Raw genomic sequence first — 17,595 nt, 5'->3', positions numbered from 1 at the left:
CTGACCCTTGGTTTGGGCTCAGGTCACAATCTCAGGGTTGTGAGATGGAGTCCCATATCAGTCTCCACACTCAGCACAGAGTCTGCTTGGGATGCTCTCTCCCTCTCCTTCTGCTACCCCCCTCCCTGGGCTCTCTCTCTCAAATAAATAAATAACTAATTTTTTTAAAGCTTTATATTCAAAAATATTCTTCATTCTCACTATTCAAAAGCATGTCATAAATGGAAATTTAAGAAAAATATAGGAGTTCCCCAAACACAGAAAACTGAAAAATATACTTTTCACTACCTTTGCTGTATTTTAAAATTGCTTTTTAAGTTGGTTTTCTAAGTGAATAGATCAGAATCTATCTGTAATGAATGTTAAGTATCATATTTCTCTGTGATATAGTAAACAGAGAATTTAGAGGTGAAAAATAGCCCTGTGTCTTCCTATACTCCCAGGGCACTAGAAAACAATTAAATACGAACATTTCAGGCCTTAGGAGCCTTAAATGAGTTTAAAAACACAAACAAACAAATGGGAGAAGCAAGAATGTCTTTACTCATAACTTTATGCATAACAATTATATTTCAAGAGAATTATCGGTACAGCTGGAAGGAAAACTAGGTAAATAACATCAATAATTATAGTATACTTGTTAAACAGAACACTCTGTGAGGAACTGTGTGAGGCTTTCTGTGCATTATCTCATTTCATTAGGTCTGTGGAGATTATCCTACTTTTTCTAGTTCAGACATAGCTTCCACAATAGGGGTTATTACAAGGTCTAAAAATATGTAAAAGAAATATATAACATATTTGTTGTTTCCTTGGGGAATCACAACCCAACTCCTTTTAACCGAAAACCCTGGTGATTTCCAAGATCTCTGTCCTCTCACTCCCAAGGTTCACTTCCTCTCCTCACTGTTCCATCGACAGACTGGAGAACTCAGCTGCCACGTGATGTCAGCATCTTTTTCATGGTATCTCTAAAGTTTAGGTTCTCTTAAGGGGTCTAACATTATTAAGTTCTTACAGTCAGTAGGTTTGACTTCTTTGGCTGAGCCCATGGATGATGCAATCCCAATTCTCACTAAAATTTCAAAGCCCTTATCTTCCAAGTGTCTAAAGCATGAATGCAATGTCAGGAGAGTTTGAGTCCTAGTTTCAGTTTTTATTTTCCCTTATCCATAAAAATTAATGGGGTAATTCCAATTTCCTACTGTTTATTCCCATATTTACTGGTTTGTTTATTCATTCAACTACCCATTCATTCATTCATTCATTCATTCATTCATTTCATTTACCAAATACCAATTATGTGCCAAGCCTTCTAGTATGGTAACTGGCAGGGATGATGTACCAAAGGGGTCTGTACACTCTAGGCGGTTATGGCTTTTGCCGTCAGTGGTTGGTTTCCCTACAAATCAACAAAACAACGAAAATTACCTAACGATGGCAGGAAGATACAGAGAAGAATTGCTTGGCAAGGGGCCTTATTTACAAACAGAATCTTTCGCCTGAAGGAATTCAGTACGTAAGGAGGGCCTTGTCCACTCTGGACAGTCTCTGAGCTGTCCTCAGAAGGCTTCGGGGTTCCTGGACCACTTTTCTCGCCCAAAGAATCCAGAAACCCTACATTAAATTCCTGGGCCGTAGTTATTAATCAAAGTTCTCTCTCTCTCTCTCTCTCTCTCTTTTTTTAAAAAAAGATTTTATTTATTTATCCATGAGAGACAGAGAGACACAGGCAGAGGGAGAAGCAGGTTCCACGCAGGGAGCCCCACGCGGGACTCGATCCCACCCCGGGCTGAAGGCGGTGCTAAGCCGCTGAGCCACCCGGGCGGCCCTTCCTTGAAGTTCTTATTCTGCCCTGCACCGTTCATCCTTTGTCCACTCCCTTCATCTTTCTGGGCTTGAGTTCCCTCGAATGGAAAGCACAGGTCCTCAGGTGGGACCCGTGCGGGACGAGGTAGGAAGTCGTCCTCCAGGGCGGGATGCTGCCCCGAGGTAGGTCCCGCCCAGATTTCCAGGGTACCAGGCCCTCGCCCCAAGCGCCGCCGCGCCCCCAAGTAGGAGCGCGCGGGTCGAGAGGCAGCAAAACCACCCCCTCGGTCCGAACCAGGCCTTCTTAGAATCACGAGACTTTATGGGAAACGAAACTGAAAACGGGAGAGTCCCTCTTCCTAACCCTGCTGGGCCTCGCGCACTAGGCGACGAGTGACAGCGCCTGCCAGGAGGGCTCTGATTGGCGGCGCGCGCCCGACTATATAGCGGCGGCGCGGGCGGGCGGGCGGCGCAGTCTCCCGTCCCGCGGCGCTGGCGCTGGCTCTCTGCGGCGATGGCTCCTCGGCCCGGGCTGGCGACGGCTGGTTTCCTGGCCTTGCTCCTCATCCTCGCCGCTGTGTGCCGCCTGGATGCCGTGCAGCGTGAGTGTCCGCTCCTGCCCCAGCCGCCCCCGCGCCCCGTCTCTCTGGCCCTCTCGGCCCTGACTCTGTACCCCCCTCGCCGCCTCCTCGCGGTTCCCCTTCGGACCTGGGGCTCGCCGCGGGGGAGCGGCGGGGCGGCCGGGAGAGGGGTCGGCGGGGGGGGGGGGGGGGCGAGCCTCTATCTCCTTCTTGGGGGCGGGGGCGCGCGGGGCCCCGGGTGGGTCCGGACAAAGTTTCGGGTGATGACGGATCTCGGGGCGACCGAGGTGGGGGCTCGCTCCCCGGGTGCAGCTGCCTGGAGGGCGGGTCCTACGGACGCGGAGTCCAGCGCGGTCAAAGGGCCGGGACGTCGGTCTGGGCTCGGATCCCGCGCTCCGGGCGTCCTCCCGCCGCCGCCGCCGCCGCCGCCCCACGAGTACCCCCACACTTGCGCGGCGGCACCGCGGGGAGGAATCCGCACGTGGACTTCGTACAGCGTCTTGAGGGGCTACAAAGCGCCTTGACATCATTAATTCACTTGTTCCTGTTACTTGTCGCTTTTAAGAATCCTAAGAGCACGTCGTTATGGATAGGGGGCCTGCTGGGGACGTTTTGTGCTTTGTGCCATTTGATTCCTTTTTTTTTTTTATATAATTCTTTTTTTAAAATTTTTATTTATTTATGATAGTCAGAGAGAGAGAGAGAGAGAGAGAGAGAGAGGCAGAGACACAGGCAGAGGGAGAAGCAGGCTCCACGCAGGGAGCCCGATGCGGGACTCGATCCCCGGACCCCGGGGTCACGCCCTGGGCTGAAGGCAGCGCTCAGCCGCTGAGCCCCCCGGGGATCCCGAGACACCAAAAGTGTAAGCAACTTCATCACACAACACCGGGGGAAAACGGGGGGAAAACGGCAGAGAGTCTTTGTGGGCGTGGGCGCCCTTTGCGATCTTTGCGGTTTTTCAGTATCTCCTCCTCGCCGTTGGGTGTTAGGTTTCTGCCAGGAGGCTAGAGGGCCAGGAGCCCTTGTTGCCTTTTCTTCACAGAGGGCTTCCTCTTTGGCTCTTTGCCTGGTTCTTTCCAGGATGAACTAAGCTTCTACTTTCTGTTTTGAAAAAAGCAAAGGTTACCAGGCAAGGATCGTAAAACCAGTGATAATGGCCATCAACTCGGTTACCCAGGCCGCCCGTCAGGGACGCTGTAGATCTTGAGCGCGTTCTAAAACATCCTGCAATATACCAGAAGCCTCACATTTTCCCCTCACAAAAGCCTCTGTGAAGCGGGGGTATTTTGCTCATGAAAAAAAGGTATTTAATTTATAATCTATTTACAAAATAAAGCACAGATGCCATTATTGATATTTGCGGGTGACCACAGAAATCTTTTTATTTTTTTAAATTTATTTTATTTTTTTCATAGAAATCTTTTTAAAAATAACAAGCTGATATTAAAAGAGAAATCTGAATTTGAAAATTTCCAAAGTAATACATGCCATGAATAAATCACTTCTAGAAGATGCACAAGAAAAGGGTAGTGATGATTGCCTCTGGGGGTCTGTTTTTTGCTCTGTCCCATGTGTGAGTTTTGTTTCACTGTAGACATAAATTGACTTTTCAGTTAAGCTTCAGGAGCTCAACTAACTGTCCCAAAGTCACAGAAACAGTAAGGGGCTGAATTCAAATTCAAACCCAGGTCTTGTCTGATATGCGTCCTCCTCTTAGAAGAGATTATTGTGATGTTTTTGCAGAACCCTGCCTGCCTCCCTCAAAGAGAGAATTCTACGCCTGATGAACCTGTACTCTGACTCTTGTGGCATTTATTGTGTTCTAATTATTAGAAGTTCTGATACAAAGAGCGATCTGATTTGTCTTCACTTTTAACTTTATGGGAAAAAAAAAAAATCAGGGCTTCTTTGGGATCACCAGTCTAGTTCCTAGTTTGGGATCACCAGTGGGGCTGGTGACCTTTCCTTTTATGATAGGGTGTTTCTAGATAGATAGACCGGGTCAGAGTAGCCTAGTACTCCTCTTCCCCACCACCTGCTGGACACAGAGTTGCTGCCCTTTAGTAACCATATACACTGCATATACACTGCATGTATGTGTATTTAAAAGTGAATTGGACACTTTAGTGTCAATCTTCATTTAGTAACAGTAACACTTCTCTTCACTGGATGAAAAATATGGAAATGGAGTTTATGATAGCTTCTTTCCTTATCCCCAGGGATGGTCTAGTTATGCATTCCATTTTGGAAACTATTGTTCTACAGCAATGTATTCCCAATATGGCTAGTTATAGCCATCACTTAAGGGTGCTAGTTAAAAATGCAGATCCCAGTCTTGCACACTTTACTTTGGTCACGACAGAGAGTATGTGCTTTCTCATTTGCACAGTCATCACCCTTCCCTATTGTTCTTACCCAGCCCAATTCACTCATTTATGGTATTTCTGGCTTCTGTAGGCATTTTGTTTGAAGTAATAATAATAATAATAATCTGCCATTTACAGAGCAATTGCTGTGTGCCAGACACTTAATACATATTGAGAAGTCAGATGGGCGGGGATCTAGGCAGGAGCATGAACTAAAAAGGAAAGGAGTAAACATTAAAAAGAAAAAAAAATATTTGGAGAGTGTGTGAAGTGAGAAGTGAAGTTTAAAAAAGAGATTGGGGCCAAATCATGAGAACTCTTGTGAGATGTGTAGAGGAATTATATAGGTGCTAAGAATCCATCAAAAGTTCTTGAGAGTCTCTACAGAAAAGTTCTTAAATATTTATGAATCTTTAAGATTCTTTGGCACAAACTCCAGAGATAGAAGATGATACTACTAGAAACCTGCTAGAAACAAACAAAAAGCCATGAGTAGAACAATTATGTGAAAAAGATACTAAGGCATGGTTTATCCCTCAAAATGGAGGTAGCCTTTTGGAAAAGTGGAACCTCATTTGGCCAGAGTGGAAATGGAATTAGGAGAAATCAATGATCAAATTTTTTTTTAAGATTTTATTTATTTATTCATGAGAGACACACAGAGAGAGAGGCAGAGACACAGGCAGAGAGAGAAGCAGGCGCCATGCAGGGAGCCCGACGTGGGACTCGATCCTAGGATTTCAGGATCACACCCTGGGCCGAAGGCAGGCGCTCAACCCCTGAGCCACCCAGGCGTCCCTCAGTGATCAAATTTAAACATTCCTTGCCTGATCTAACTTTAGACCAAGGTAGCCCCAGGTGAAATACTCTGCAATTTTCATTTGTCTTTCCCTCATGTCCCACAGATTCCCCAAAGATTCAAGTGTACTCACGACACCCAGCAGAGAATGGAAAGCCAAATTTCCTGAACTGCTACGTGTCAGGGTTCCATCCACCAGAGATTGAAATTGATTTGTTGAAGAATGGAAAGGAGATGAAAGCAGAACAGACAGACCTGTCTTTCAGCAAGGACTGGACCTTCTATCTTCTGGTCCACACTGAATTCACTCCCAATGAGCAGGATGAGTTTAGCTGCCGTGTAAAGCATGTTACTCTCAGTGAGCCCCAGATCGTTAAGTGGGGTAAGTTTCTATGTTCTTTCCTCAGCTACTGACAATTGTATCTGAGCACAGGCACAGCTTACAGCTGCTTTGATGTTTAAAAAAAAAAAAAAAAAACACATGCTGGGATTGGCAGGGAACACTAACTATAAAACTCTGCTTAAGTGGGACCTGCTGAGAGACCTCAGCACAGCATGATGCCTGAAACAGTTTTCCTGCAGCAAGAGCAGGGAGAAGTAGCAGCCTGCAGCCAGCACCTGCACAAATGCACATGAACCCCCAGTATTTCTTTTTCTTTCTTTCTTTCTTTCTTTCTTTCTTTCTTTCTTTCTTTCTTTCTTTCTTTCTTTCTTTCTTTCTTTCTTTCTTCTTTTTTTCTTTCTTTTCTTTTCTTTTCTTCTTTTCTTTCTTTTCTTTTCTTCTTTCTTTTCTTTCTTTCTTTTCTTTCTTTTCTTCTCAGGGAGAAGTAGCAGCCTGCAGCCAGCACCTGCACAAATGCACATGAACCCCCAGTATTTCTTTTTCTTTCTTTCTTTCTTTCTTTCTTTCTTTCTTTCTTTCTTTCTTTCTTTCTTTCTTTCTTTCTTTTTTCTTTCTTTTCTTTTCTTTTCTTCTTTTCTTTCTTTTCTTTTCTTCTTTCTTTTCTTTCTTTCTTTTCTTTCTTTTCTTCTCAGGGAGAAGTAGCAGCCTGCAGCCAGCACCTGCACAAATGCACATGAACCCCCAGTATTTCTTTTTCTTTCTTTCTTTCTTCCTTTCTTTCTTTCTTTCTTTCTTTCTTTCTTTCTTTCTTTCTTTCTTTCTTTCTTTTTCTTTCCTTTTCTTTTCTTCTTTTCTTTCTTTCTTTTCTTTTCTTTCTTTTCTTTTCTTTCTTTCCCTTTCTTTCTTTCTTTCTTTCTTTCTTTCTTTCTTTCTTTCTAAGATTTTATTTATTAATTCATGAGACACACAGAGAGAAAACAGCTCCATACAGGGAGCCCGATGTGGGACTTGATCCCGGAACTCCAGGATCATGCTCTGGGCTGAAGGCAGGTGCTCAACCACTGAGCCACCCAGACATCCCAAACTCCCAGTGTTTCTTACCTAACTGGCTGCCTTGGGCTTTCCTGACAGCCTCATGGATACTTACAACCATCAAAAGTCTCAGGGAGCCACAGGCCTTTGTATGATCTGCTATCCTAGTATCTTGTTTGGTACTCGCAGCTGGGTTGGGATCTGAGACTAGAAGGCAAGGTTGGGACTTACTGGGTATTCATAGTTAGGGACAGCAGGCTATTCTAACAGCCTCATTTATAAGTTTTAGACATTTGTTGATACATAATATCTTAAAAGTAAAACTTACTGTCTTTCTTGGTTTTCTTTTTTGTAGACCGAGACAACTAACTAGCATCACAGGTAGGTTTCTAACCTTAAGAAAATACTTTTCTTGTTTGACTGTCCTGGGGACTATTTATAGACAACCTTGTAGGAGAACCCTCATTATAGGGAAGACATTAATTAGGGTGGCATTTCAGCGGATATGCAAGAATCCTCCAGGGAATACATTTTCTTTTCCTGTGGAGTGGCATGGGAACGGTCTAATGCTGCCAGTGTCACTAGCCCTCCACATAGTCAGAGCTGTTGGGGCACTGTAATGTGGTAGAGGCAGCCAGTTACCCACAGTAGTTGTGAGGATTTGATCTTTCTTCATCCATTTCTATGGTGGGCATCTCTGGGCCTTCAGAAATGAATTGTTCTCTTCCTTTGCATAGCAGTTGCTTTATTATTCAGCCCCAAGACAGGAGTGACATGGTTTTTACAGATACCCCATTCCTTCAATCTCTTGTTTAGCTTCAGTGTGTGGGCACTGTTTGCCTTCTAGAGGCTCCTAGTACAACAAAGGAGAGAAATGGAAACGGACTGTTATAATGCAATGTAAGGATACTATAATACATGTATCTGTAGAAACTTCAAGCAGTGTGAAAGGGGGAGGAATTGTACTTCTCTGCATTGTTGGTTGGAGTCCAGAGGTAAAAAATCCAGCTTTTCAGTGAAATTCATCTCTACTGGGTACCATGGTACTAAAAACCTATTCAAATTTCCTGTTACATTCTAGCATAGGGAAATTAACTTGACAGAGCATCAGAGAGTTTGGGTGACCTGCCTGGAATCACATAGTTACTAAATGGGAGGGCCAGGATCTGAACTCTAATACCAGCATTTTTTCCTCTAAGGTTGTGAGAGAGCCAAGGGGATAAATTAATGGGATATGCTCTTTATAATGGGTTTGGAAAATTGTCTGCAGCTATTTCTTTTACAAACAGTTATTTACACAGCAGAAGTTAGACAAATTTGGTGGTGCAATCTATAATCTAAATAAATGTATTGCTAACAAATCTGTTTTCTTTTTTTCAGCTTTGAAGATGATGCATTTATTGAACTAATCCCAAATGCTTTGGTTCTTCTTCATGCTGATAGGTTTTTATGCTTTAATCATAAAATTATATTGAAACAAATACAAATACAATCTAGTTGTTAATTCTACATTGGGCACTGTGTCACTATGCTTGACCTATCTGGGCCAGTAGCTATAGCTGTGGGGCTGGAAGCTTAGAGATATGGAGGAGAGAATTCTCATACTCACCATCAATATCTTGGTCAGACCTGAACTCTTCAGTCTCTTCAGAAAAACTGGATAAGAAGATAATTATGCCTGTTTAGAGTTAATCTCCAATTTGCATACTTTGCTTAGAATTTGGGAGACATTTTTTGAAAGATAAATGCCAAATTATTGGAAATTTGTTACAGTGGATAATATACCTTATTGTATAAAATTCATATTTACCTCTTCCATATGTTAGAGACACTGTTGCACATGATTCTACTTACATTAATTTTGTTTCAATAATTAAAACAATGGTAAAACTTGACATGTTCAGTTTCTGGTATATCAGTCCCTCTCTTACCCCTTTGTTTTCAAACAGGAAAACAGTCTTCAAACATCCTTTGGAAAAGAGTATAAACCCCTGTTATACAGGGCTTGACTCACAGTGAAAAGGGCCTTAGCGATCTGCATTTTACAGATGAATAATAGGATCCCAGGGAAATTAAGTGACTTAGGGTGACAACAGTGGTCCACTGTGTGACCATGCCTCTGTCTTTTTCTTTTCTTTTTAAAGATTTTATTTATTAATTCATGAGAGACACAGAGGCAGAGACCTAGGCAGAGGGAGAAGCAGGCTCATGCAGGGAGCCCGATGTGGGACTCGACCCCGGGATCCCAGGATCACGCCTTAGGTTGAAGGTAGGCGCTAAACCGCTGAGCCACCCAGGGATCCCCCATGCCTCTGTCTTTTAGCCAGTGTTCTTTCTGTTCCTGGCCAAGACACAAGGAATGTGCACAACAAAAGTATCTGGAGGATCTCATATTTTAGCAAGCAATAGATAAACTTTGAATGAAAAATACTGGATTTTTCAGTTTTAAAATATAGTTTATACATGATGACCAGCTTTGTGCATTTGTTTATTTAGCCACACCACCACCCTGCCTCTACTTGTGCACATGCGTGCTCTCTATTTCTAAAATAAATAAAATCTTTAAAGCAAAATTAAAAATTAAAAAATAAAGCAAAATTAAGACCTTATGCTCTATACATTAATAATGAAGTAGGAGAAAGAAAAATTAAAACAATCCCATTTATAATTCCATTAAAAAGAGTAAGCTACTAAGAATGAATTTCATCAAGGAAGTAAAAGACCTGTATTCTGAAAACTATGAGACATTGATGAAAGAAATTGAAGATGACACAAACAAATAGAAGATACAGCATGCTCATGAATTAGAAGAATTGACATTGTCAAAGTGCCCATATTACACAAAGCAACTTACAGATTCAAAAGGAATCCCTATCAAAATATCAATAGCATTTTTCATAGAACTAGAACAAAAATCCTCAAATATGTATGGAACTACAAAAGAACCCAAATAGCCAAAGCAGCCTTAAGAAAGAACAAAACTGAAGATATCACAATTCCAGATTTCAAGATATACTACAAAACTACAGTAATCAAAACAGTATGGTACTGGCACAAAAATAGGCACATAGACCAATGGAACAGAAGAGAGAGAGGCCAGAAATAAACCCATGATTATATGGTCAATTAATCTATGACAAGGAAGTGATATGCAATGGGGAAAACAGTCTCTTCAATAAATGGTGTTGGGAAAACTGGATCACTTTCTTACACTGTACACAAGAGTAAACTCAAAATGGATTAAAGACTTAAGTGTAAGACCTGAAACCATAAAACTCCTAAAAGAAAACATAGGCAATAATTTCTTGGACATTGACCTTGGCTATATTTTTCTGGATATCTTTCCTGAGGCAAGGAAAACAAAAGTAAAAATAAGCAATTGGGATTATATCCAACTAAAAGGATTTTGCACAATGAAGGAAACCATCAACAAAACAAAAAGCAACCTTCTAGATGGCAGAAGATATTTGCAAATGATATATCTGATCAGGGGTTAATATCCAAAATAAATAAAGCATTCATACAACTAAAAAAAAAAAAAACCCTGATTAAAAAATGGCCAAAAGACCTAAATAGACATTTTTTCCAAAAAAACGTATAGATGACAAACACATGAGAAAATGCTCAACATCACCCAGCACGGGAATGCAGATAAAAACTACAATGAGATGTCACCTCATTCCAGTCAGAATGGCTATTCTCAAAAAGACAAGAAACAACAAGCATTGGTGAGGATGTGGAGAAAAGGAAACCCTTGTGCACTGTTGGTAGGATAAAAATTAGTGCAGCACTATGGAAAACAGTATGGAGGTTCCTCAGAAAGTTAAAAATAGAAATACCATACAATCCAGTAATAGCACTGCTGGGCATTTGCCCAAACAATAGGAAAACAGTACTTTGAAAAGTTATATGAACCCTTATGTTTATTGCAGTATTATTTATACTAGTCAAGCTATGGAAACAACCTAAGTGTCCATCCATAGTCCCTAGATGAATGGATAAAGAAGATACGGGGTGTCTGTGTGTGTGTGTGTGTGTGTGTGTATGTGTGTATGATATATATAATATATATATATTAGAATATTACTCAGCCATAAAAAAGATTGCCACTTGCAAAAAAATGAATGGACTTAGAGGGTATTATGCTAAGTGAAATAATTCAGAGAAAGACAAATACCATATGATTTCATTTATATTTGGAAATAAAAAAAAAACAGAAACAGACTAAAACAGAATAAACTGGCAGTTGCCAGAGGGAAGGGGGAAGAGAAAGGTTGGACAAAATAGGTGAAGGTGATTAAAAGGTACAAACTTCCAGCTATAAAATTAATAAGCCATGGGGATGAAAAATATACCATAGAGAATATAGTCAATAATAATATAATACTTTTGTATGGTGATGGTAACTATACTTACTGTGGTGAGGATGGTATAATGTATAGAATTACTGAATCATGTTCTACACCTGAAACTAATACAACATTGTATATCAACTATACTTCAATTAAGAAAAACCTTATGTTTTTAGAGTAGTTTGGATTCATAGCAAAATTGAAGGGAAGATACAGAGATTTCCCATATATCCCCTAGCCCCACACATGCAAAGCCTCCTCTATTACCAAAACCCCCATCTACATTGACATAGTATTATCACCAAAATCCATATTTTACCTTACAGTTCCCTCTTGATGTTGTATGTTCTGTGGGTTTGCACAAATATATGATGACATGTATCCATTGTTATCAGAGTATTTCACTGCTCTAAAAATCCCGTGTGCTGCCTATTCATTTCTCCCACCAACTTCCTTTTGCTCTCCAATTGCTGACAACCAACTGATCTTTTTTTTTTTCCAACTGATCTTTTTACTATCTTTGTAGTTTTGCCTTATCCAGAATAAAGTTGTAATCATGTATGTAGCCTTTTCAGATCTTTTTTAAATAAAGGATTTATTTATTTGAGAGAGAGAGAGAGAGAGAGAGAGAAAGTGTGAGGTGGGGGCAGGGGAAGGGCTGGGGGAGAGGGAGAGAAAAATCTCAAGCAGACTGTGCTGAGCTTAGTAGGGCTTAATCTCAAGACCCCAAGATCATGATCTGAACCAAAACCAAGAGTCACCCAACTGACTGTATCACTCAAGTGCCCCAATAAATATATAAACCTTTAAATTTTTGATTTTAGAATTGTTCTAAAATTGTCCTCTTCATCATCAAATAGTGAAAATAAAGAAAAAGTATTGTTCATCCATCTTGGCAGCTGTGGCGGCAATTATGTTCACCCCTCATTGAGAACACCAGCATTTGCCTGTTTTAGGCATTCCAAGCTGAGGTGCTACTTCTGATTCGATTTTATACATTTTTAAACAAACTATATTAGCCTCTTACATTTTTTTTTGCAACCTCTTTAAGCAGATACACTCAGAGGATATGGTCCAGAAATATATACAATAATTTTTTAACTATGTTTACCTAAGGGCAGGGACTAAAATGGCAGGAGTAAGATAAAAATAGGCTTTTAATTTTACTTTTATTTTTTAAAAAATTTAATTCCACTGTAGTTAACATACAGTGTTATATTCATTTCAGGTATACAATATGGTGATTCAATAATTCTATATATTAGTCAATGCTCACCATGACAAGTGCATTCCTTAATCCCCATCACCTATTTCACCCACCCACCCCCATCCACCTCCCTTCTGGTAACCATCAGTTTGTTCTCTACTTGAGTCTGTTTCTTAGTTTATCTCTCTCTTTTTTTTCCTTTGTTCATTTGGTTTGTTTCTTAAATTTCACATGAGTGAAATCATATGGTATTTGTAGTTCTCTGGCTTATTTTGCTTAGCATTATACTCTTCTAGAACTATCCATGTTGTTGCAAATGGCAAGATTTCATTCTTTTTTATGGCAAAATAATATTCCAGTGTGTGTGTCTATGCCACTCTTCTTTATCCATTAATCTATCAATGGACACAGATTTTTTTTTTCCCTTTCAGCATTTGGAATATATTTTGCCACTTTATTCTGGCCTGCATAGTTTCTGTTGAACAATCTGGCCTTCTGAGATTTCCCTTGTATTTACATCAAGTGTTTTCTTTTCTCCTCCTGCCTTTACAATTCCTTCTTTATCACTGCTTTTTGCTATTTTAATTACTATGTGTCTTGTGTAGACCTCTTTGGGTTGATTTTGTTGGGAGATCTCTGTGCCTCCTGGATCTGAATTTCTGTTTCCTTTCCCTAATTTGGGAGTTTTCAGGTATTATTTCTTCCAATAAATTTTCTGATCCCTTTTCTCTCTCTTCTGGGATCTCTATAATTCAAATGTTATTACACTTGATGGAGTCACTAAGTTCCCCAAGTCCATTCTAATTTTGCATAACTTTTTTCTCTCACCTGCTCAGCTTAATTAGTTTCCATTACTCTGTCTTCCTGATTGCTGATATGTTCTTATGCTTCTTCTAACCTGTTATTTGTTCCATCTAGTGTATTTTTTTTTTGTTTTTTGGTTTTTTTTGTTTTTTTTTCATCTAGTGTATTTTTTAATTTCAATTATTGTGTTCTTTATCTCTGATTGGTTCTTTTTTCTTTTTGTTAAAGGCCTCACTGTTGTCTTCCACTCTTTTCTCAAGTCTAGTAAGTATCTTTATGATCAGTACTTTAAATTCTCTGTCAGGCATATTATCTCCATTTTGCTTAGGTCTTTTGCTGTAATTTTGTCCTGTTCTTTCATTTGTTATTTATTCATCTGTCTCATTTTGTCTAACTCTCTGTGTCTGTTTCTGTTTGGTAGGAAAGTCAACTATGTCTCTTGCTTTTAAAAGTAGTGGGCAGGGTGCACATTTTTAGCAAGGTGGTGCCAATCCTTTTCCATAGGGGATGAACAGCTGCCACAGAGACTAGGGCTGGAGGGGGCTGCTTCACAAAGCATATGCAGGCAGGGGCCTTGTAGACCACAAGTTGTACAAGCTGGTTCTATTCCACAGAGGATACACAGCTGCTAAGATGGGGCAGGCAGTTTCAATAATATGTGTGCATCCTCATGGGAGGTGACCTGCCAGCTCACTGACAGGACTGAGGTCCTGCAAAATGTGCAGTCCAGATAGGCAATGTTGACAAGGTTACACTAGTCTTTTAGGGGACGGGACCTGCAGTGCTTGGATGGAATCAGGCCAAGCTAGAGGGGGCAGGGTGTGGTATAAGCAGTTAGGTAGCAAATGCCAATGCTGTGCTGGTTTCTGCAGGTGGCCCTGTGTTTGTGCTAGGGCACTGGGGAGAGAAATGACATTTGCCAGCTCATTTGTTCCTGAAGAAGTCCTTCAGCAAACTCTGAGATTTATGAATAATTCTCCCTCCCATATGCCCCAGGCATTTTTCCAATTGCTGCTTCTTTTTTTTTGTATATTTTTTTATTGGAGTTCAATTTGCCAACATATACCATATAACCCAGTGCTCATCCCACCAAGTGCCCCCCTCAGTGCCTGTCACCCAGCCACTGCATCCCCCAGCCCACCTCCCCTTCCACCACCCCTTGTTCATTTCCCAGAGTTAGGAGTCTCTCATGTTCTGTCATACTCACTGATATTTCCCACTCATTTTCTCTCCTTTCCCCTTTAATCCCTTTAACTATTTTTATATTCCCTGAATGAATGAGACCATATAATGTTTGTCCTTCTCCGATTGACTTACTTCACTCAGCATAATACCCTCCAGTTCTATTCACGTTGAAACAAATGGTGGGTATTTGTCATTTCTAGTGGCTGAGTAATATTCCATTGTATACATAGAGTACAGCTTCTTTATCCATTCATTTTTCGATGGACACCAAGGCTCTTTCCACAGTTTGGCTATTGTGGACATTGCTGCTATAAACATTGAGGTGCAAGTGTCTCGGTTTTTCACTGCATCTGTATCTTTGGGGTAAATCCTCAGCAGTGCAATTGCTGGGTCATAGGGTAGCTCTATTTTAACTCTTTGAGGAACCTCCACACAGTTTTCCAGAGTGGCCATACCAGTTCACATTCTCACCAACAGAGCAAGAGAGTTCTCCTTTCTCCACGTCCTCTCCAACAATTGTTGTTTCCTGTCTTGTTAATTTTCACCATTCTCACTGTGGTATCTCATATCTCACACAGGTGGTATCTCATTGTGGTTTTGATTTGTATTTCCCTAATGGCAAGGGATGTGGAGCATTTTCTCATGTGCATGTTGGCCATGTCTATGTCTTCCTCTGTGAAATTTCTATTCATGTCTTTTGCCCATTTCATGATTGGATTGTTTGTTTCTTTGCTGTTGAGTTTAATAAGTTCTTTATAGATCTTGGATACTAGCCCTTTATCTGATATGTCATTTGCAAATATCTTCTCCCATTCCGTAGGTTGTCTTTTAGTTTTGTTGACTGTTTCTTTTGCTGTGCAGAAGCTTTTTATCTTGATTAAGTCCCAGTAGTTAATTTTTGCTTTTGTGTCCCTTGCCTTCAAAGAAGTATCTTGCAAGAAGTTCCTGTGACCAAGTTCAAAAAGGGTGTTGCCTGTGATCTCCTCTAGGATGTTGATGGATTCTTGTCTCACATTTAGATCTTTCATCCATTTTGAGTTTATCTTTGTGTATGGTGTAAGAGAATAGTCTAATTTCATTCTTTTGCACGTACCAATTGCTGCTTCTATGCCCAATCTCTGGTCTCCGTAGGTTGTTTGTTGTGCTGTCTCTTTAAGGCCAGGGACACAGTTTCTTATCACTCTCTTAGAGCTGAAACTGCTGATTTTTAAAGTTCCAGGACTTAAGTCATGCTGGTTGTAAGAACTCAGGAAATTCAGTCCCTTTGGTTTTCAAAGCCAAATGTTTTGGGGATTCCTCTTCCAGGTGCAAGGCTCCTCAGTGTAAGAGTCTGTTGCTCTTCCCTCACCACACCCAAAGCTCCCTTCCTCCAGCAATCAGGCACTTAGCTCCCCACCTCATCTCTGCCCTTCCTACCTTCTTCAATGTGGCCTCTCCTCTACACTTCGTTATAGTGTTTGTTTTGGCAGTCTCTGGGTTGTTTTCTTATTTGCACTGATTAAGTGTTATCTATAGTTGTTTCCATGGGACGAGGTGAGCTTAAAGTCCTCCTACTTGGCCATCTTCCTTGGAACAATTGAAAATAGACTTAAAAAAATATATTTATTATTTATTCTAGAGAGTGAGAGAGCAAGAGAGCACATGTGGGCACAGGGTGGAGGGGCAGAGGAAGAGGGAGAGCAAGTTTTAAGCAGACTCTTGCTGAGCACGGAACCCAAAGTGGGGCTTGATCTCATAACCCTGAGATCACAACCAGAGCTGAAACCAAGAGTCCGATGCTCAACCAACTGTACCATCCAGGCACCCCTTGAAAGTAGACTTAAAAAAAATAATTTACATACGTTTATATGATTTTAATTTTTACTACTTTTATCATTTGAGTATAGTTCATTATTAAAAAAAAAAAAAAGGTGTTTATATGAACAGAAAGGAAAAAAAAAAATCTTGTTAGTTTCACCAGCCAGAGATATCAGTTACTAGTGTTCAATTTGGTATGGTTAGCTTTTCAGAAGATTTTTATTTTTTGTTTATTTTATTTTATTTTAATTTTTTAAAAGATCTTATTTATTTGACAGAAAGAGAGCATAAGTAGGAGGAAGGGCCGAGGGAGAGGGAGAAGCAGGCTCCCCCCTGAGCAGGGAGCCCAATGCAGGACTGGATCCCAGGACTCTGGGTTCGTGATTTGAGCTGAAGGCAGACACTTAACCAACTGAGCCACCCAGGCTTCCCTTTTAATTTTTTAAAAGACTTTACATTTAAGTAATCTCTATACCAAACATGGGTACCAAACCCACAATCCTAAAATCAAGTTGCATGCTCCACCAACTAAGCCAGCCAGATGCCCCTGTTTTATTATTATTTTTAAATGGTCATTGTTGAAACTGAAGATGACACAAATAAATGGAAAGATATTCTAGGCTCATGGATTGGGAAAACAAATATTTGTTAAATTGTACACACTATCAAAAGCAACCTACAGATTTAATGTGATTTCTGTCAAAATACCAACAGCATTTTTCATAGAAGTAAAACAAATAGTCCTAAAATTTGTATGGAGCCACAAAAGACTCTGAACAGCCAAAGCAATCTTGAGAAAGAAGAATAAAATCACAATCTCAGATTTCAAGACATACGACAAAGCTGTACTAGTCAAAACAGTATGGTACTGGCACAAAAATAGGAACATATTTCAATGGAACTAAATAGAGAGCCCAGAAATAAACCCACAATTATATTGCCAATTAATCTACAACAAATAAGGCAAGAGTATATAATGGGAAAAATACAGTTTCTTTAACAAATTGTACTGGGAAAACTGGATGGCTACATGAAAAAAATGGAACAGGACCACTTTCTGACATCATACACACAAAAATAAACTCAGAATGGATTAAGGGCTAAATGTGGGATCCCTGGGTGGCTCAGCGGTTTGGCGCCTGCCTTTGGCCCAGGGCGCGATCCTGGAGACCCGGGATCGAATCCCACGTCAGGCTCCCGGTGCATGGAGCCTGCTTCTCCCTCTGCCTGCGTCTCTGCCTCTCTCTCTCTCTCTCTCTCTCTCTCTCTCTCTATGACTATCATAAAAAAAAAATTAAAAAAAATAAAATAAAATCTTTA

General features: G+C 40.7%; 1 protein-coding gene across 1 annotated transcript; it reads left to right on the top strand.

The window, feature by feature from the left end:
- Window positions 1-2,253: 2,253 nt before the first annotated feature.
- Window positions 2,254-8,825, top strand: B2M (beta-2-microglobulin). The gene is made up of 4 exons (XM_041745790.1): window positions 2,254-2,411; window positions 5,662-5,937; window positions 7,286-7,311; window positions 8,311-8,825. Exons 1-3 carry the CDS (start codon window positions 2,324-2,326, stop codon window positions 7,297-7,299), a joined length of 378 nt encoding a protein of 125 aa, XP_041601724.1. The 5' UTR covers window positions 2,254-2,323; the 3' UTR covers window positions 7,300-7,311; window positions 8,311-8,825.
- The last annotated feature ends 8,770 nt before the right edge of the window (window positions 8,826-17,595 follow it).

Source organism: Vulpes lagopus, chromosome 2 (assembly GCF_018345385.1).
Source record: "Vulpes lagopus strain Blue_001 chromosome 2, ASM1834538v1, whole genome shotgun sequence".
NCBI classification, from domain to species: Eukaryota; Metazoa; Chordata; class Mammalia; order Carnivora; family Canidae; genus Vulpes; species Vulpes lagopus.
Note: the sequence above shows the minus strand (reverse complement) of the source record. Positions and strands in the feature narration are given on the sequence as shown.